This window comes from Martes martes (assembly GCF_963455335.1).
Source record: "Martes martes genome assembly, chromosome: 13".
NCBI classification, from domain to species: domain Eukaryota; kingdom Metazoa; phylum Chordata; class Mammalia; order Carnivora; family Mustelidae; genus Martes; species Martes martes.
Genome location: NC_137901.1, coordinates 15,707,399 through 15,730,073, shown reverse-complemented (window position 1 = coordinate 15,730,073; position 22,675 = coordinate 15,707,399). Strand labels below are relative to the sequence as shown.

General features: G+C 39.5%; 1 protein-coding gene across 1 annotated transcript; it reads right to left on the bottom strand.

The window, feature by feature from the left end:
- Positions 1-20,462: 20,462 nt before the first annotated feature.
- MC4R (melanocortin 4 receptor) lies at positions 20,463-21,461 on the bottom strand (the record flags this gene model as incomplete). The annotated part of the gene is made up of 1 exon (XM_080821505.1): positions 20,463-21,461. The coding sequence occupies one exon, from the start codon at positions 21,459-21,461 to the stop codon at positions 20,463-20,465; it is 999 nt and encodes a 332-aa protein (XP_080677631.1).
- Between the last annotated feature and the right edge of the window lie 1,214 nt (positions 21,462-22,675).

Below are 22,675 nucleotides of genomic sequence, written 5' to 3'. Positions count from 1 at the left end.
CCTACTCCCTCCCTCCCTCGCTCCTTCTTTCCTCCCTCCTCCCTCCCTCCCTTCTCCCCTTCCTTCCTTCCTTCTTTCTTTCCTTTCCTCCTTCCTTTATTCCTTCCTTCCTCCCTCCCTCCCTCCAATAAAATCTAATTTAAAATAGAACTTTATTTGAATTGAGAGATATCTTGGGATCAAGGCCTTTAAATCACATCACTTAGTTCCCAGCTAACACCTAAAATTAATCCCCAGAAGATGTAGCCGTGTTGGTAGTCCCCAGCAAGTGCCATCATCATCTCTCCCTTCATGTTACTGCTTGTCTTAGGTTTCCTCAGATGCAGAATAATGCAGAATGGCCCTATCTATATGATACTCATCCAGAGGGAAAGAAGTATAACTTTGGTCTCCATCTTTTTCAATGTTATATACTTGGGGACGAGTATACAGTATCAAGTAAGATACTTTCGGCTGTAACTAAACAGAAAATCCTGACTGAAAAAGCATAAATGATAAATGGATTATCTCATACAGTTGTTAGAATGGAACTAGGGTGGCCACAAGTATTCCTTGTTAAAATGATATATCAAGCATCATTTTAAGCACCTTACATATGTTGATTATTTAATTTTTGATAGTAACCCCTAAGGTAAGTATTATCATTTTCTCTGTTTGGGGAGAGTGAGGCACAGGCTTGTTCATGCTCCAGGGCTGGTTAGTTCTGTGGCCCAGCAATGTCACTGAGAACAAAATCCTTTCTGTCTCTAGTCTCTGGTCTCTAAGCTATCAGATCTTTCTCTCACACTGACTAACTTAGTGATAGCAAAATAGTTCTAGTATTCAGGGCATCATTCCAGATAAAACAGTATCCACAGTAAAATGAAGGCCCATTACTATCTTGCAGCTCTTGTTTTAGTGGTGGAAGATTATTATTATTATTATCTTTAGTTTCAGGGGTAGAATTTAGTGATTCATGTGTTGCATATAACAGCCCATGTTCATTACATCAAGTGCCTTCCTAATGCCCATCACCCAGCCGCCCCATCCCCCCCACCTCCCCTCCAGCAACCCTCAGTTTGTTTCCCAGAGATCTTCAGCATCCCTTACGGTTTGCTTCTCTCTCAATTTTCATTGTATTTTATTTTTCCTTCCTTTCCCCTAGGTTCATTTGTTTTGTTTCTTAAATTCCACATATGAGTGAAATCATATATTTGTCTTTCTCTGACTGACTTATTTCGCTTGGCATAATACCTGCTAGTTCTATGCATGTCATTGCAAATGGCAAGATTTCATTCTTTCTGGTGGCTGAGTAATATTCCATAGTGTGTCCACTTGCGTGCGTGTGTGTGTGTTTGCACACACACATACACACACACATGCAAACCTCTTTATCCACTCCTCTGTTGATGGACATCTGGGCCCTTTCCATAGTTTGGCTATTGTGGACATTGCTGCTATAAACCTTGGGGTGCAGGTGCCCCTTCGGATCACCATGTTTATACTCTTTGGGTAAATACTGAGTAGTGCAGTTGCTGGATCGTAGGGTAGCTCTATTTTTAACTTTTTGAGGAACCTCCATACTGTTTTCCAGAGTGACTGTACCAGTTTGCATTCAGTGGTGAGGAGACTCTTATTGGCCAGGATTTGATCTCATATTTATACTTATCTTTGGCAAGGGGATACCATTACCATGACTTGCTTAGACCAGTTATTTGGAATGGAATGGATGTTGGCAAATCAATTACCATAACTACATACATCTTCCATAGTGAGCTCTCAGGGGAACCAAAACATATTGGGAAATCATTATGGGAAAGGCAAAAACCAATCCTAAGTCTAGGATAAGAGAGACTTTGTCTATATTCAACAAATTTTGATTGGATTTTACCTGGGGGCTTTTAATACAGTCAGTTTATTGGGCAGAACTTCCTCAGTATAGGTGTGGATTTGAACTACCTATCATCTCTGTAATTGTCATAGAACACAATATTGCATGTATCATTAAAACTTCTTTCATGTTGTGTTGAGATCAAATGTATCTTGCAGTGCAGTAAACTCAGCTAATGTAGGTTGTTTCTTCACAGTTTTCTGTTTACATAACTTAGCATCTTCGGTAGCGAACTAATTTATAAGTATTGTATGAAGATTCTTCATTTTGCTTTACATGACTTGGTGTATCATTCGAAATTTTGATGCGTGTGATCCATAAAGATGAATAAAGGCGTAAGTTGTGCCAAATTCAATTTTTATAGCACACTTTAAACTCAGAAAATCTGAATTCTATAACACTAGTTTGTTCCTTGAATGGAAGTAAAAGTTCTTTGGGTTAGACCATTAGTAGAAAAGGAAAGTAGGCTGATAGCAGTTGGGTATGAACTGCCACTAAATTGAACCACTGACTACATTTGAAACTTCATGGGAAGAATTTGTAGAACTCTTCTGGAAGTTCCACAGAGAGAAGTCTAGGAAGGTGGTGTGTCTGTAAAACATTTCAGCACACAACTTGTCCCCTACAGGAACTGCGGTTCAATGGGAACACCGCACTCTAATTTCCCAAGATGCTGACGGTAGTTTATTACTTTCTTCAAGCCTTTCCTTTCTCACAGTTTCTATCCCTCCAAGCAAATACATTTCTTAGTAGGTTCCCACTGTCCTCTCCTCAGTACTAAAAAGTTCCCGCATTTCTTAGACTTTTTTGGAGGAGGGTTATCCTCAACAGGGAAAAAATTTGGCCAATTTAAAGAAAAATTTAGATTTATTAAGACAGCTGGTCACAAGTTCAAAAGGAGGACTGACTAATCCAGCTTTGGAGAGGCAGAGAAGCATGAACTTCTGCCTGGGGGCTGCTGTTAGGTTGACTCTGCTCCCCTGACTTCTGGTCCTGTGTTGCAATGTTCACAAAATAGTGAGTCTCCCTAAACTGAAAAGGTTTGACATAAATGCCTGCCTGGAGGGCTGGAGAGGAAAGTCCTGTCTGTTGTCCTCTGATACTCTTTTTAGTCCTGTGCTTTTATGACTTAGTTTTTATGGACGTTAAAAGTTGTGTGCCCAAGCATCTTTTCTGCCTTTCCATTGAATACTTTTCATTTGTTCTTCCAGATCTGCTCCTTACTCCTCTTACCATACTTTGTGTGCTGAGGGAGGTCAGATATTGCAGGCTTCATCAAAGCCCACATTTCCCCCTGTCTTCTAGCAGAAGTTGGTTAACAAGAGATGAGGAAAACCATAAGGTCAGGGTGTTCATTTCCCTGGCTTTCTCTTGAATGGGTTTCCATGTATCAGTAGGGTTCTTTTTCCAGAACCTGGAGATCCTAATACGCACTCCTTCTATAGCTCGGATCTCTCCAACTAAAACCTCCCTTGTTAACTAGGGTCTAGAGGTGTTACCAGTTTTCTGCATTTGCTTTGCAAGGTGATTTAGCATCTCTTGTTCTCCTTGCCCCTAGCCTAAAATTCATAAATATTATCCTTGTTAAACTCTTCTCAATTACCCATTGGATCCGACATCAAACTTGCTGGAACACCCTCTAATAGATCTCCCTTCCTAAGCAGACAATTTTCTTTGGGGAATTGCTTCCCTGCTGTGGTGTAGCACCCTATTAGTTTCATCCGTAGCTCTAGGGGTAGGCCCTAATAGGCATAAGTCAATAAACATAATCCCATCTCTGTCCAGTGATTGCTACAAGGATGGGCAGTGACTCAGCCTGAACAGGTTAGCCCAAGCTTTTCCATGACAACATATCGGTTCAGTGTGGGACAATGAGAAAGATGATTAGGACTTTTGTTGGATGTTTTGGAAAGCAAACTTTCTCTCTCCCTGACTATGAACAATAAAGAATAACCAATAAAGTCTTGTTTACTGCTGACACCGAAAACACAAACATAAAGGTTAGCAACCCTGACGATGAATCTAATCAATGAAAGATGGAAAGTCTATTCATTGGGTTTCAGAAAACACAGATGAATCCCTGAACAAGCTATGTCTGACTTGCACTATCTCTGAACTTTTCAATGTTGTGAGCCAATTAACTCACATTTCCTCTTTTTAAATAATGCTTTTATTCAAGTGTAACAAACATTTACAAAAGTGCAAAAATTATGATTAAACACCTGATGAATTTTCACGAAGCAAACGTACTCATGTAACTGTTGGGACAGAATATTTCAGGGGCACCTAGGTGGCTCAGACAGTTAAGTGTCTGACTCTTGATTTCGACTCAGGTCATGATTTTAGAGTTCATGAAATCGAGTCCTATGTGGGGCTCCACACTGGGTGCATGTGCAAGTGCTTTCTCTCTTATAAAAAAAGAAACTGAATATTTCAGATGCATCTTTCATTTCTCCTCATTCATCAAGTTAACCAACACAAGGGGTCAGTTATGCTTTTTTTGAACTTATTGAAAGATAATAATACAGTATATACATTTATGTGTCTGGCTGCTTTGTTGAATTTTATGTTTGTAAAATAAGTCCAGATTTTTAGGAATAATTGAAGACCATTCATTTTTCATTGCTATATATTATTCCTTTATTTCATTGCTATATACTATTCTAATATAAACTGTAATTTGTTAGTCTGTTATATACAGTTGGTTTGGTTTCAGTTTTACAAATACTTGTATACCATTTTCACAGTATTACAGATAGTGCTATTATGAATATTCTTGTACATGTCTTTTTTCTTTTTTATTGAGATGTGACTGACATGTAACATTGTAGAAGTTTAAGGCATACTATATGTTGGTCTGATACATTTATGTATTGCAGTATGATTACTACAATAACATTAGTTAACACCTTTATCATGTCAAATGTTTATCATTTATTTGTGTTGAGAACAGTTACAATTTAGTCACTTAGCAATTTTGAAATTATAATATGGTGTTGCTGACTATAATCACTATGTTGTATGTTGTATCTTCATTGCATGTCTTTAGATGAACACACTCACATACATGTATTTTCAGTATATTCCTGATACTGAAATTGCTGAATCATAATACATGAATATATTCAGCTTTTAGTGGACAGTTAGAATTTTCCAAAGTGGTTATACCTAATTATAGTCCCACAGCAGTTTATATGAATTTTGGGGGTGTGTGGTGGTATCTTTTCATGGTTTTAAACATTTCTCTTTACCTAATTAGGTTGAGCCCTTTTATTGTTGGCCTTTTTGATATCCTATTTCATAATTTTGTCAGGCCCTTTTTAAAATTATGTGTTTGCTTTTTTCTTTTTGATTGATTGATTGTGTGTGTTTGTGTTTGTGTGTGTATTTGAACAAAAGCATTCTGTTTTGCTTGAGAATTTGAATTTGACCTTCAGTTAATTTTCTAGTTCTGTTCATTTGGCAACCTGACATGGGCGGGTTGTCAGTTGTGTTGCCCGGGATCGTGTTAAAAATGACCCAATTTATAAACTTCATTGAATTGGGAGAACTAGAAGTACTATCACTTTTTGAGATGGACAACTCTTGTAACTGGGCATGTCTTCTTCTGAAGACCTAAAAGCCATGCCTTTGGTTTTGTTACAAGAGATTGCGATCTAAAGCATTTAAGCCAAGGTGGATGCTGCTCCCAGTAGGTGTGGATCTCATTTCATTACACCTGAACCGTACTGTCCTGTGCTGTGAATCACTTAGAAGACTCCCACAGAAGACATCTGCTGCTGACCTGCTGGAAAACTATGTCTTCTCGCACCCTTCTGAGTAAACCCAGGTCAAATGTAGCCTAGTAAGACTTTAAGTCCAAAAGTTTGGTTGTAACTAAGAAGACCTCCTGTTAGGACTAATGTATATTGATCAACCAAAATTCTTAAATTTAAAGTTAATTCATCCAATTTTTCTTAATGTTAGTGTTTTTTTTGTGTGTGTCCCCTTTAAGAAATAAAGATTTCTTAATGTCAAGTTTGTGAATATACTATCCTGTTTTTTAAGTCTAATTATTTTACCTTTTATATGTAAATCTTTGAGCTATTTTAATTTTTTTAAAGATTTTATTTATTTGACACAGAGAAAGAGAGAGAGAGAGAGAGCATAAGCTGTGGGGGTGACAGCAGACAGAGAGAGATAGAGAAGAAGGCTCCCTGCTGAGCTGAGAGCCCAATGTGGGGCTTGATCCCAGGACCCTGGGATCATGACCTGAGCTGAAGGCAGACGCTTAACCAACTGAGCCACCCAGGCACTCCTGAGCTATTTTAATTTTATCTTTATGTATGATGTGGTAGGGGTCAAGAATTAGTTTGTTGCCAAGGGGATGTACATGTCAGCTACACATTCATTGAAATAGATCCTTCTTTTTCACTGTATCTTGTTGTAATCAAGTGACTATGTATGTGTGGCTCTGTGTCTGGACTCTTATCTGGTCCACTCGTCTATGTTTCTGTCTTGCACCCAAACCATGCCATAATTACTATATCTTTATAATAAGTCTTGATAACTCGCAGAGTAAACATTTTATTTGTGTTCTTCTTTATGATGTTTTACCATTCTTAGCTCTTTGAATTTCCATATACATTTTTTGTATTAGTTTGTTAATATCCACAGCAATCTGAGATTTTGACTGATACTGATTCAAAGCTATAGGCTAGTTTGAAGATAACTGTTGTATTTCATATATTAAATCTTATAAATTGTAAACATGTCATCTGTCCATTCATTTATATCTTCTTTTTTCATTAATACTTTGTAGTTTTTAGATTAGAGGTGTTAGTATATATTTATTACATTTATCTTTAAGTATTTCATGCTTTTTGATTCTGTCAAATGCATTTTCTGACCTATTGGAATGATCATAGACATTTTCTCCTTTTGAAAAACTAATGTGGAAATTTATAATATTGAGATATGCTTTGAATTCTCCCTGGACATAAAGTTACTTACTCTTAATGCATTATTCTTCTATATATATTACTGGATTTGGTTTGTTAATATTTTGTTCAGAATTTTGTGTCCACGTGCACAAGCCTTGTCACGTTTTGGTGGAAGAGTTTCTTGGCCTTATAAAATATATTGGAAAGTTTAATTTTTTCCCCTAGTTCTGGAAAATCTTATGCAAGGTTAGTCTTATTTCTTACTTAAAAGTTTGGGAAGATTTATTCATGAAGCCATCTGGGTCTGGCATTTTATTTATAGGAAGGCTTTTAATTATCAGTTCAATTTCTTGGTAGATAAAAAGTGCTCAGATTTTCTGTTTCTTTTGTTGGTTTTGGTAAGTAATGTTTTCCAAAGAATTCATCAATTTTATCTGCCTTGTCAAATGAATCAATGTACAGTTCTTTATCAATTAATTCATTATCTTTTAATGTCTGTAGGACCTGTGTCCTCTTTTTTATTCCTCATCCTGGTCATTTGTGTTTTCTCTGTTTGTCCCTTGATAAATCTTACCAGGAGTGATAATTTTGTCAGCTTTTTAAAAGAAACTGTTCATTGTTGATTCTATTGTGCCTTTGTTTATATTCATTGTTATTATTTATTGTATCCTTCTATCTAGTTGGGTTGATTTGCTTTTCTCTCTCTACCTTCTCAAGATAGAGGCTTAGATTAAAGCTTTTCTTCACATATTTTATCAAGACACTTTTATTTGGTTTTTACTTACTTGCAACTGAAGGTGTCCTAACTGAATAGACTCCCATTTATATAGCACAGTGCTTCTCAATTTTCAGTGTGTGTACGATTCATGTGGGGATCTTATTAAAATGCAGATACAACTCAGTAGGTTTGGTGTGGGCCTGAGATTTTGCTTTTCTAACAAGTTCTCAGGTAATTCCAGTGATGTTGATATGAGGACTACACTTTGAAAATCAAACTGGAATAGTGGGAAACAACAGTGGGAAAAAATCTGCCAACAGAAAAGAATCAGAATTGTTTGTATCAGAAAATAAAGTAACAGGGGCGCCTGGATGGCTCAGTGGGTTAAAGCCTCTGCCTTCGGCTCGGGTCATGATCCCAGGGTCCTGGGATCAAGCCCTACGTCGGGCTCTCTGCTCAGCGGGGAGCCTGCTTCCTCCTCTCTCTCTGCCTGCCTCTCTGCCTACTTGTGATCTCTGTCTGTCAAATAAATAAATAAAATCTTTAAAAAAAAAAAGAAAATAAAGTAACATAAAAGTAACAGTTTATGAATTATCCTTTGATTTGTATTTTTCATGATATATTTTGTAGCTTTGAAAGCTATTTGGTTTTTAAAAGATTTAGATATTTATTTTGTAAAGAGTGAGCCCAGCGGGGAGGGGCAGGGGAGAGGGAGAGAGAATCTCAAGCAGACTCTGTGCTGAGCATGGAACCCGAAGAGGGGCTCAATCTCATGACCCTGAGGTCACTACCTGACCTGAAACCAACAGTTGGATGCTTAACTGTCTGTGGTACCCAGGCACCTGCTATTTGGTGTTTTAAACTAGAATTTTAATGTCTTAATTTTCTTTGACATTCAGAACGTATTATAAAAAGTCATTGGAGGGCATCTGGGTGGCTCAGTGGGTTAAAGCCTCTGCCTCCGGCTCAGGTCATGATCTCAGGGTCCTGGGATCGAGCCCCGCATCGGGCTCTCTGCTCCGCGGGGAGCTTCTCCCTCTCTCTCTGCCTGCCTCTCTGCCTACTTGTGATCTCTGTCTGTCAAATAAATAAATAAAATCTTAAAAAAAAAAAGTCATTGGATTTGGATTCTATACCTGTGTTCTAGTTGACCAGAAGCCCTGGAGCACAATTTATTCTCTTATCAAATTCACTTAAGAAGACTGAAGAGGAAACCACAGGGCCCTTGTATCGTGTCAACTGCCAAGAATTAAATTTTATCTTGGATAGAAATTAGGAGTAGCTATTTTCTTTTTCTTTTTTTTTTTTTAATTGTGATAAGAACACTTAACGTGAGATCTACACTTGCGACAAATTTTAAGTGCATAGTACAATATTGTTAACTCTAGGCCTGATGTCGTACAGCGATTTTCAATGAAATTCATAAGTGATCATCCTTATTCAACAGCTAAAATGGCAGACTGTGAATTAGTGGACAGATAGAGAAGAACATCAGGTATATGTTCCTTAATTTTTTCAGGCGGCAGTTAGAAAGAAGAGCAGGTGTTTGTTGTGGTGTTACAACCATATGGGAAAACTGAAATCTAAGGGAATTCAGCAAAGGGCACTTGCCTGTTGTAAAGTCACCAAGGATTCATCCGTGAGAGGATCTGTGTAGGCACAGAAGCAACCCCTGTTTTGATGAAGCGTTAAAGTATGAGAGCAATAACCCCGTTCATTCTTTACATCAGTTTCAGGTGGGTCATCTACATCACAGTCGTAATTGGGAACAGTTTTTACAGTAGATAAATGATAAGAGAAGGGAATGCCTCTGACTCTATATTGACAGACGCGTGTACTTCCATCACTGAATAGATTAGATGAGAATTCTCTAAGGCATTTGAATAATAGGAAATTTGCCAGGGAGAATCCGAGTGCCCTGAGCTGAGAAGAAGGAGACCAGCTGGCAAACAGCAAACTAAGCAGTGACGGAGCTTTGTAGGAGAAGACGGACTCGGGAAAGAGATGTGGAGAGGGGAAGACAGCCAAGGAGGTGCGTCTGGGACAGCAGCAACAGAAGGCACGTCTTGGCAGGAGCTACATCAGCCAATATTTTCATCCAGTGTCTTGGTAAAGACACTTGGTAAAGAGACTGTGAACCTTCAAGATACTGATTTTGCCTATTACAAAATATTTAGTAATTACCACTTTAAAACATGGTTTCTTGTCCATTGTCCATTGTGAAGCTTGCCAAATGTGGAGTTGGTACCAGCTAACTGGAGTGTTCTAGATGAAGGTTTTCTCAGGATATTGGGTGGAACCAAGATCCTGAGAAATTATGACAGGCCCGTAAAACAACCCAGGCTCCTCATGGCAAAGACCTTTCTAATTCAGAGGTTGGAGTGTGTTGTTTCACAATGTGATGTAGTTTACTTACTCCTGGGTAAGAATTGGGGTATAGGAGACCCATGAGAGAGTTTCCTTGCAGGCCTAGAATCTTCCATTGCTGCCATGAAAATACTCTTTTTCCGGGAGCCTGGTGTTTCAGTCAGTTAAGCATCTGACTCTTGATTTCCACTCAGGTCATGATCACAGGGATGTGAGATCGAACCCCACATCGGGCTCTGTGCTAGACATGGGGCTTGCTTAAGATTATGCCTCTTCCTTTCCCTCTGCCCCCCGTCCCCCATTCGTACTCGCTCTCTAAAAAAAAAGAAAATAAATTCTTTCTCTTTTCATGATGTGCTAGGGATTGTGAGAACAGAACATTTTGTAAAAGTAAATTTCACAGGCATCTAGATGTTTTTTCCTGGTTCGTACACATGTTATCTGAAATAATTGAAAAGAATATTTATTGTTGGCAAATATCCTAGTGATACTAGCCCTTATTTAGAAAGGACCATTTTTGCTCTTTATGTTTTGTAAAAACAAACAAACAAACAACAGGCAATGAGAAACAGGTCTCAGAGAGGTATCTTCTCTTAGGAGAGGGATAGGGAATGAAAAGGCTGATGAGACTGGTGGCCAGCTGTAGCTCACAGAGACCCTTCTGTAGGTGCAGGGGGCCTCTCAGCGACCTGCCCTCAGTCTTCTTCCCTCTCTGAAGGAGCGGTGCCTACTCCGATGCCCAGAAGGATTTGGTAATCAGAATGTGACCTCCAGGCTGAGGACAGTGCTTATAATTGGCACCACACTTGAAACAAGATAAACAAATTTGGGGCTACATTCTGTTTGCTCCTCTAAAGTTTTCATCCCCTTGTGATTAGAATAATCAAATTAAGATCTGGTGTTCCACATGTCTCTGTCTTTAGCCGGATAGCCTTGATTCTTAAAGTTCCCCTAAGTTGTCATTAAACTTCTCCACTACAGTGCCGCCTGCCGAGTGATGCGCCAGTCTGCTCATTTTCTGACCTCTCATTGCCATTTATTTGGGACTTGCTGAAAAAATGCTAGACTTTTATCAGAGAGTTTTTATTTCAGTTTCTCTGGCTAATTGATCATTCTTCCTAAAGCTGCTTGGTTAAACCCTCAGCTGGCGCCGTTTTCTAGACCTACAACATCAAATGGACAACCTTGGCTAATCAGGCTCCCGAGAAACTTCCTCTTGGCAACTTGTTTACTCTTATTTTGAAGATAATGACCGTAAATAGCAGAATAAGTGCAACAGTTTACAAGCCGTTTTAGGAAATTACTGGCTTAAATAAACTCATCTCAACCAGCCTGTTTTCTACACTTTTGGATATCAGTGTGGATGTTTGTGTATGTGTGTGGATGTTCAATTTGTCCTTTAGAATTCTCTGTAGATAGTCTTTCATATTTTCCTTCAAAGATGAAGTCCTCTTTAATGTTCATTATTTAACTCTATTTTAGTCTCTCCGAATTTGATCATCTTCCTTTTATCTACACTAATTACATAAGACTGAGTCCCTATTTTCAGATGTTTACAATCAAATCTGTTTTGTAACAAAACATCTAAATAAAAATGTTAACAATATAATGCAGGACAAGTTGCCAAAGTGTCAAAACGAATGAATCCAGCAAAAATAAGCATTTCTTATGCCTTCAGCTGGGGTCATCTCAGTGCTAATAAAGGAAGAGGGGAGGGGATCAGCCCTCATTAGGGCATGCCTGTGGCTTGTTGACCCCTCTGCTGTGACCGTGGAGGAGGATTTTAATAAAAGGGCAGTTAAGTCAGGATCTTATTCAAGTGCAGCTTTCTCTCACAGTTGGCCACATTTCTATGTGTGTGTGCGGATATCACCCCTGCTCCGTCCCGTGCATTCTCTGCACTCACACTGGCCAAAAGGGCTCATCCTCCTCTTTCTGCTGCAGAAACTACATGGTTATAAGTTGTTCCAGCATGTCCCTGCTGGTCCTGAGTCTACTATCCCTGGCCGCAGGGGCTCCTGCTTTCCTGTTTCATATGTAGGCCAGCCATCTATGAATGGGTAGCCCCTGCGGAGTTAGGAGCGAAGTTCACTCCAGCCATGAATGAAAGAAAGACTATTCTGAAGGTGCTTCCTGCTCTGAACAGAAAAGGCTGTGTGTGCATAGACCCTATAATGCCACGGTCCCCAGGTGAGTGCTGAGCTTGTCATCTGCCCTCTGGGGTTTGGAAGTTGTTAAAATTCCATTTCATCTGCTGGTGTACCTGGGAAGGTACGTTTCCTAAGTAGAGCTGTTCACAGAGCTACTTCTTGGTGCAACTAGGATAAAAAGAACCCAAAAGAAAGGACAACCATTTATGGAAAATTACAGGAAAATGATGTAGCTGTACTACTGAGAGTTTTCAGTAAATATTCAGTATTTTCAGCCTCTTAGTCTGTATTGGCTCTTTGCCTCTGCATATAATCTTCCTTGAAGCTAATCCATTTTGAGAAAATTATCCCTTAATAGTATATGGCCCATTCTGTTCATCCAGCTTGTTGATAGAAGAGTCTGTACTCTGTTCCTACACTCCTGCGTCTTCCATTCACTTCTGTTTTCCAGATAAGACCCAAAGCATCTGGTAGCTGCTTCAGTATTTTACTGGAAATTGGCTCTTCCTCTCATGTTTTCCTGTTTTTTCATCATTTCATCAAATGCCTGGAGCACTAGGTGTGGTGCATAAACAATGAATTTTGGAACACTGGAAAAAACCAAAATTAAATTAAAAAACCTCATTCATGTTTGCAATTCCATTCTCAAATGAAATACACTAAATTTCTAGTTGGAAAATTTTTGGAACATCTTTCAGTTCTTTCTTTAGTGAAATGACTGACCCCTTATTCCTGAAAACTCACTCCTCTCTGGGCTTTAGTGATAACCCCCCTCTCTAGTTTCTCTCTTGCCTCTGATCATGACTTCATGTCCTATTATTTGTTCCGAAACCCCCTAAATACTACCATTAACTGGCTTTTTTCCTCTATTTGTTCATATTTCTTCCTTCACCCATCAAAAATCTATTGAGCTCTTCTTATAGACAAACTCCATTCTAGGTGCTATAGGGAAGACACTGGATATTAATATTTTAGTTATAAGGCCAACAATGTATCCTGATGAATCAAAAATGGAATATAAAACAAAGAAATTAGTGGAGACTTCAGAGATTTCCTTCTGATCAACTGGACAGCTCCAGTTGCTATCATTTGATGTGGGCAAAGCAGTGAGAGGAGAAATTTTGAGTGGGAAAACTAGGGATTTAAAATAGACTTGTGGGGCACCTGGGTGGCTCAGACAGTTAAGTGTCCGATTCTTAATTTTGGCTCCGATTGTGATCTCAGGGTTGTGAGACTGTGCTGGGCGTAGAGCCTGCTTGAAATTCTCTCCCTCTCCCTCTGCCCCTCCCTCCACCTCTCTAAAAAAAAAAAAGAAAGAAAGAAATAGACTTGTAAGTTTAGGATTTACTATGGACTGAATATTTGTGTCCCCCTAAAAATCACATGTTGGAGCCTTCATGTTGTGGTATTTGAAGATGGAGCCTTTTGGAGGAACGAGGTCATGAGCGTGGCATTCCATGATAGGATGATTGTCCTTATACAGCTAGACAGCAGCCATCTGACACCAGGAACAGGGCTTTTACCAGGAACTGAACTGGCTGGCACATTTATTCCTAGCCTCCAGAACTGTGAGAAATAAATGTTGCTTAAGCCTCTGAGTCAGTGGTAATTTGTTAAAGTAGCCGATATTGACTAAGACAGAATTTGTCTTAGAAAGCCTGTTTAGGGGCGCCTGGGTGGCTCAGATGGTTAGGCGTCTGCCTTCAGCTCAGGTCATGATCCCAGGGACCTGAGATAAAGCCCTGCATCAAGGCTTCTTGCTCAGTGGGGAGCCTGCTTCCTCCTCTCCTTCTGCCATTCCCTCCACTTGTGCTCTCTGGCTCTCTCTCTCTCTCTCTCTCTCTCTGTCAAATAAATAAATAAAATCTTAAAAAAAAATCTATTATAGATGTTCAGAAAATAGTTGAAGTGATCTAACTTGAAGCTACACATTTGGGAGTCTTCAGAATAGTGATAGTATTTAATGCTTTGAGACTGGTTGAAATGACCAAAGGAGTGAATATAGATAACAGTAAAAAGTACTGAGCCTTGAAAGGAGGAATCTGCCAAGCGACTGAGATATTTTTGAGGTAGGAGGAAAGCCAAGGATTTGGGTGTTCTGTGAGCCAAATACAACAAGGTGGGGGGACGTGGGGCGGGCAGTGACCAACAAATTCAAGTGTGTGTTGGTCCAAATAAAATAAGAACAAAACTGATCACCAGGTTTCATAATTGGAAGTACCTTGGTCACATTAGCAAGAGCAGCTTTAGTGCAGTAATGGGGGTGAAAGCCTCACAGGACGGTGACTGAAGACAGTGGGTGGAGGGCTTGCTGGCTCAAGATACTGAGGATTACTCATACACTTATGTTCCACTGTCTGTATACATGCTCATGACAACCAAATTTATATGTATATCCCAGTCTCCTCTGTGCCTGGGCGTTAAGTATGTTTCTTAAAAAAGCCCACCAACTCCAAATAGATCAATCGTATCCTTGACTCTCTGTTTTGCCCAACAAGAATTATGCATTCATAGGAATCTGTTTTCTGTCCATACCTCTCTGTGGTATAGTCAAAAAGGCAAAGACATTTGTGTCAGGTCTATGTGTCTGATCTTTGTTCAAAATCTCATGAATTTCATTTGATTTTGGAGTATAAGTGCAAAATGACTGAAGTTTTGAGTATCTGTTCCAGAGAGAATATGAAATAATGAAAGCATAAAGTAAAAGCAAGGAACCAGACTTGTGTCAATGAACACTTCCGTTTTAGCCCTATTGTTTTAGGAGAAATAAGACCCTGATGTGGGAAAGGTAGAGATGTGATGTCTCAGAGAAGGTTAGAAGTAGGGCAAAGTGAAAGTGTGTAGATTTTCTTTCCAGTGTTGGTAGTAAATAACTAATAGCTATATAACTAACAGGTAAAAATTACATGCAGACCACAAATAGCAACATTTTATAAATCGTACAGTGTAGGCAAAATCACACACACACAATTACTCTGAAGACTTGCTTCTTCTTGAATGAAAGAAGCCAATAAAAATAGGAATAATGTATGTTATTTTAAATGAAATCTTCAGGATATTGTGGCATTTATATGAAATCTGCATGCATTATTTTGAATAGGGCCATTTTGGAAACTTGGGTATTACAAATGAAACACATTTTGAACTGAGGAGGGAAACTTGTTGCAAATAAAATTTTTAGCTTTAGTGGGTTTTTTTCCCTCAAATGGAATAATGGCCAAATTTATTCTTGTGTTTTCATTTTTTTAATTATAAGCAGTGGTGGTTTGAATTTAACAGTGAAATTTCTTTCACTGTTTACAATGTTAGGTTTAGAAATCAAACCATAATAGTTTCATTTGCAGCTGAGCCCCATATAAAACCTCACGAAATAGTTCACCAATTGAGTTGCTGAAATTTTCCTCTTGGCTCTCTGTATTTGTGGGGCTTCCAGATGTCTCTCAGCAGCAAAAGCATCACTAAAATTGTAAACTGTGATTATTAAGTCCATTAACCTAGGGTCGGATTCAACCACAAGTATCACAAATCAAAGCTCTCCCTCTCCTGAAAGTGGCAGCATTAAATTATGCTAGGAATCCTTTATTTGTTCCTTGCAAATAGAACTTTTGCATGTATCCTCTCACTAAGTACATTACAAAATAAATGCATTATATCCATTAAATTTTCATGTAATATTGAATACATGCAAAGGAGTGTTTGTCATATATTTCTAACCCTAAGTTGTACAGTATAATATTGAACCAGTTATCCCACACAAGAATTAGAACATTACTGAAGCCGTTGAAAACAGTGTGTGTTTTCCTACCAGCTCCACCCACTACCTCGCCTGATTTTTTTGGAAATGTTCCAAATGTCTTTATATTTAAAATAATAAAAATAGAGATTTACTCTTACTTGCTTCGCTTGTTAGAAATAAGTGAAATACTGAGAACACATTTGAGTGGATTCCTCCCTCCTCTCCTGCTAGGGAAGTGAGGCTATCCAAGTCTGTACCACTGTTTAACATCTTCTAGAATCTAAGCTCTGATAAATCTATGAGTGTACCTTGACCGATCACTACAGTGGTAGATACCTCTAGTGACAAGATCTATACTAGATCCTGTAAATCAATTATCTAATTTTACATTAATATTTATCATTAACCATATGAGATGATCGATACTATCATCTTCAGACTGTAGATGCTTAGCAAAGTTAAGTGACTTGCCCAAAGTTCTAGAGCTGGGAAATCCGGTGTTCGCCCTTAGTCCAAACCCTATGCTCTTTCTACTCTCATGCATTTAGTTTTGATCAGTATGTGATGGACCAGTAACTGAGCATCAAGATGTGAGTGTAAATTCATTATTTGTAGTATTTTTTCAAGGGTGTACATTTAATATCATTGTCATCAGCTTAGGTAATGTTTCTTTCTGTGTGTGTGTTACCACTTAAGTTTGTGGCATAAGGTTTAATGAGGGTCAATTAATCTTTGAAGAAATGGGCTAATTGGTTATTCCATGTTTGGCACGTTATCTTTCTAATTAGCCTTTCTCAGTATTGAATGTGGCACTGCAAAGTTTAAAACAACTAGCATTATTAGTGGCAACAAAGTATCCTTTTAACAGGTTTGTGCATGTATCCAGTATGTTTAAATATATCAGTTTATACAAAACATTCCGTCAAACTCAAGGAAGTTATGAAATGCGATTTAAGAAAAGATACACAGTTAAGCCTAAGGCTGAGATTTTATTGCTCATGCTGAGTCTGAACAAAATAGCAAAACTAGTAAGTCTTCATTTGTGCATGGTTTTCTTCATTTATTTTGCATTTTAAAAATAATAATAATTACCATTTCTGAGTGCCTATTTATGTTGAGCACTATTCTGTGGAACTTTATAACCCTGACCTTATAATTGCCTTTTATCCTTCTAAGATTCCCATCAGACAGGCATTATTATGTACATTTAACAATGAGAAAACCAACTGCAGTGAAACCTCACAGCTAAATAGTGGTGTAACCAGGATTCAATCCTAGACTTTCTTTATGGCTGGGAAGTGGTACTTGTCCATAGAAGAAGGTTCTTGAAATTTGGTTCAGGAAATTTGGATGGGGAGTCAGGAACTAGGTCTCAGGCTTTGGTGCTGCCATTGATTATGAATGTGACATTAAACAATTTATCTTAGTCTGCTTAGAGGATTGGATGAGATGATGACCTCTAAGATCTGTTCCGAGTGGTACTTTCTTTAGTTAGTCTGTGCCATACTGAATATTCTGTGTGTTCCTGTGGCATAAAACAGAGGTCATACTTACTCACATGCTGTTAAATAATTCTTCAAAGATGTTTTTTAGTAATTTCAAAACATTTAGTGTGGGCACCAGAGACTTTTGAAGCATGTGGGGGCATGGAACTATTAAGAGCTTTGGACATACCATACAGATTATGGTAATCACTATACAACTCGTTAAGTCAACTGCAAATCTTGAAAATCACTTGTTTTGTCAATGAAAAATAATTTCTTAAATACCCGATACTTATTAATTGAACTTTCTCGTGAAAAGTTCAATAAAGATATCTGAAGCTGCTTTCACATCTGGAGTGTGTATTCCTTACCAGTATTTGAATTATGCTCCAGATGTATGTTCTGTACCAGCATAATTCAAATACTAACTGATCACCCTTAACAAAATATTAAAGGATGGACACATGCATCACAGTATTTATGCTGAAGTTTTTCAAAGTAAATTCCCATCTTTTTTTTTTTTTAAGATTTATTTATTTATTTGACAGAGAGAGACACAGCGAGAGAGGGAACATAAGCAGGGGGAATGGGAGAGGGAGAAGCAGACTTCCCGCTGAGCAGGGAGCCCGATGCAGGACTCAATCCCAGGACCCTGGGATCATGACCTGAGACGAAGGCAGACACTTGACTGAGCCACCCAGGCAACCCTAAATTCCCACTTCTTGGTATGGTATTAAAAACTTCTGTCCACGTAAAAACGTTTATAGCAGCTTTATTCATAATTACCAACATCTGGAAGCAACCGAGATAGTCTTCAGTAGATAAATGGATAAGCTGTGTTACATCCATACAATTGAATATTATTCAGCACAGAAAGAAAGGAGCTACCAAACCATGAGAAGACACGGAGGAATCTTAAATGCATATTACCAAGTGAGAGAAGCCAGTCTGAGAAAGTTATATACTGTATGATTCCAAGGGTATGACAGTCTGGAAAAGACAAAACTATGGACACAGTAAAAGGATCAGTGGTTGCCAAGGGTTGGGGTGAAGGAGGGATGGACAGGTGGGGCACAGAAGAGTTCTAATGGCGTAGCGGTGGATACATATCATTGTACAATTGTCAGATCACATAAATTATACACCTCCGTGAGTGAACTCTAATGTGAACTATGTACTTTGGGTTGCAATGATATGTTCCTCTGGGACAATCTTGGTTTTACTGGAGAACAAGGGAGTGACATAATAGAGGGATGTTTGAAGAACAGGAACAATGAGTAAGACCCACTCTTAGCCCTTCAAGAAGCTGAAGCCCACTGTTGCGCTCTGGGCGTACAGAGGAGACTGGTGGGGCAGGCAGGTTCACGACAAACACTCACCCCAACTCTGTAAACAGCCCCAAGAGGAGGTGTAGAAGTGAAGAGGAAAGAGCCAGATTTCTTTTCTTTCCATGGGAGAAGTGGGCTGGTTCTCAACAAAGCAGCACTGAGATGACATTGAAGGAGACAGAGAATAGACAGCCACCACACTAGGTGGGGCTTGGAACGCTCTCTTCCCTTTCTCCAGTCCCTGGCACCTCTCAAACTCACTACGTGAGAGAATGCACAGGAGTAGTAGCAGAGACAAAAACACCATCTGTGTCCTGCTACAGCTTTGGGTGCTGACTATTAGAGCAGTCTGTGTTTACATCCTCATGCTGATTTCTGCATCAGAAGACAGGAATCCTAGTGAATCAAGTACCATCTTTCATTCGTAAACTTGAACTTCACCATTCTGCTTTTAAGTGAAGTTTCCACATGAATGCTGGAAGTTTCTCAGGACTTGCAATATGTAAAACATTTATATTTGATTTAGGAAATATTTTTGCATGTGATCTCTGCCCATAAGCACTTGAAGACTCTATAAATGAAAGCAAAGGATAGTTTACTGGTAACCCTCAGCCTAATATATTTTCTTTCTCTTAATTTTCAAGTACCCGTAAATTGGAAAGTATAGATTTTGTTGCTCAGTGGGCAAATCTGTGGGATGATTTTGGAAGAAAACAAGTATTTACTTTCCAAAATACGGTTGTGGAAGGCTGATTTACATTACGATGTCCTCAGGGCATTCAGGGAGCGCCTTCCTTCCAGCTGTCAAGTATCAGCATGAGAAAGTCCCTTATTTTAGATATTCACAAATACAGCCTGGATATATGTGTGCCATAGGTTTCGTTTGTGAAGTTAGAACCCTTGACAATGAATACTTAGACTGCAGTGCAGCAAATAAGCAATAGGTCAACAGCCAGTCACTGCCATGTGAAGAGGGAAAGAGCTCAGCTGAGTGTGTAGTTCCTTAGAGATCAGAAGCCCATCTCTCAGGGCAGCACCTTCTTTTCTGGACGTTTCAGCAGAGGCTGGGTCCCTGGCAAAAGGGATGGAAAGACCTTATTCTCTGATTTTATTAATGATGGTTGGAAATAGTTTGGTATCAGAAAGTTCAGCTTGACATGTTAACTTAAATTGTCCAGAATACTTTCATCCCTATAACTGCTGTCTCCCTCTATCCCAAACTGAATTGCCTTTGTAGAGTATCAGACTGTTTGCTTTAGCAAATTAATCTCTTTGTCTTTGAGAAACTGACATAGTTTTATGGCTCAGAATCTTGGAGTTTTTTTTTTTTTTTTAAAGCTCTTTTTCTCTCAACAGGAGCATCATTTCTATATCTGCACAGGGAGAATGAGCACATTTTATTACTTAAAATTTCAGTTGATTGTTTTAATGACCGAGCATCTATTCATCTATATTCCCCCCAAGTGCTACAATCAAATTTCTACATTTTAGTGTTCTATAGTGCAATATCATAACCCACTTATTAGAAGATATTTAATGATTCTGTGATTTCTATGTTCCTAAAATAAGCAAAGTGTCAAATCCTTGTGAATAACAAGAAACATTGTTATGCTTTTAATAAGAGCTTTTTTCTTGTCTATAAATTCATAGTGCCTACCTCTAAATGCATTAACACTGTAAGCCAAAAAGTAGCATGACATTAGAAATAAACAGAGACTGGGCATTTTTTTTTTCATATCAAAACATCATAAACTTAAATTTAGGCAATAGATTTTCTCAACTCATGCCTTACACAGAAGCAGCAGCTGTTGTTGAAACACATTGTTCAGGTTGTGGGAGAGTGAAGAAGTCTCTGATGCATGTTTTTAGTACCTCCTCTGTCCCCATTTAATATCTGCTAGACAAATCACAAAGCCCGCCTAGGGGATAGCAGCAGATGATCTCTTTGAAGGTTTTCCTCAGTTCTTGACTCCGGAGTGCATAAATTAGAGGGTCGATGATGGAATTACACATGATCAGGATGAGATACAAGTTAAAGTGAGACATGAAACACACACAGTATGGGTTCTGAGGACAAGAGATGTAGAATATTAAGTGGAGGAAGAAGGGGGCCCAGCAGACAACAAAGACTCCAATCAGTATGGTCAAGGTGATTGCACCCTTCATGTTGGCCCCTTGGCGGATGGCACCAGTGCCTGGGAGGACTGCGATTCTCTTAATGTGCAGTCTGGCCATGAGGAACATGTGGACATAGAGAGAAGCCATGAGAGCCAACATGGTGAAGAACATGGTGATGAGACAGATGATAACAGCACTACTGTCTGAGTAGATGATGAACAGAATGCCCGAGACCGTGCAGGCTGCCCAGATACAACTTATGATGATCCCAACCCGCCTAACCGTCATGATGTTATGGTACTGGAGAGCATAAAAGATGGTAAAGTACCTGTCCACTGCAATGGAAAGCAGGCTGCAAATCGATGCAAGCAAGGAGCTACAGATCACTGAGTCAATGACATTATCAATATTCACGGTGAAACTCTGTGCATCCGTATCAGTGCTGTTTAACAGGGTGATGACAATGGTTTCTGAGCCGTTGGAGACGCTCACCAACATATCAGCCACAGCCAGGCTACAGATGAAAAAGTACATGGGTGAATGCAGATTCTTGTTCTTGGCTATTGCCACGATCACCAGAATATTCTCCAACAAGCTTATGACCCCCAGAGTCACAAACACCTCTGGAGAGACAAAAAGTTGCTCATAGCACCCTCCATCAGAGTAGCCTTTGCCAAGGGACTCACTGGCGTTGGCGTGCTGTCTGTAGGTGCTGCGGTTCCAGAAGTGGAGAGAAGTGTGCATGCCGTGGTGGACGGTGGAGTTCATCGTGCCCCAAGTGGGTGCAGATCCCCCCAGACACTGCTTCGCTCTCTCTCGGGTCAGGTAGCCTCAGGGATTTTCTCCACGTCCTTGTCCGACCGAAAGTTCTGAGGCTGAAACTGGCATGCCCGTTTTAAGTCAGTGTCACATGCTCCAAAGGCTGGAAACGGAGCTTTTCCTGCCTTCCCGGGACGGCTCTGAGCCCCTGCACTTTCAAAGCTTAGGCTTCCGAAATGCTCATTCTGAGTTCAGAGTCTGCTCTTTGCTTTTTTTGTCCTCACGCCCACCTTAACTTTAGTCTCAGGCATTCAGTCGGGTCTTTAAAAAATCATGCTCCTAGTAGCTGCTGTGCCACTAGGAGCTGGATCTGTGTGCACGTGTTCACGTGGGCTGCCTCTCAGAGGTCTTAGTTCCAACCTGAAGCGTTGCTTTGAGTGTTAGTAGCTGCTGCTGATTTTATGGTGTGTGAGGGGAAAAAAATGCTCCGAGTGGCTCCTCCTCTGCTTCCCCCCCGGCCAATCCAGATGCGCTGGAAGTCTGTGAGGCACCGGTGATGTTCCGAGATACAAACTGCAGGGCAACACCGAATCAGACGCAGAAGCGTGGGGAACGGGGAAGCTGGCAGGAGGACAGAGACTGGATTTTCCTTGTCAAGTTTTCAAGGGAAACGACTTGCTCCCTAGAGGCCGTTCTTTGATGTCACCACAAGCCAGCCACCCCAGGTTTATTCCTGCTTCAAAGAGAGACACGTGTGTGTGTGTGTGTGTGTGTGTGTGTGTGTGTGTGTGTGTCCACCTGGGCAAGGATGTTCCTGAAATAGGTACACTGCCTTTGTGGTCAGGATATTGAATTTGTTTCCTTTCAATTGCTTCGAATTAAGAATCCAGGAACGAATGCTTCAATTTAAAATACCTGAAACACAGGGAGGATATTTGATGATACAGGTCCACTGTGCTCCGAGTGGGGAACTCCTATAGGTAGAGCTACAGTTTTATAAAGTGTTCAAGATGGGGCTCATTTTTTATGCACTGATATTTGATATTTCTCCATTGCGGAGTTTCTATTATCATGGCTGGGAATGTTTTCTTTTTATTCATTTTATTTAAACACCATATGGCATTAATATCAACTCTATTTACTCTGAACTCAAAAGGAAAAAGTCGATAGGCAAAACTCAGTTTTTAAGTTTGAGATGTGACTGATATAATGAAATATACATA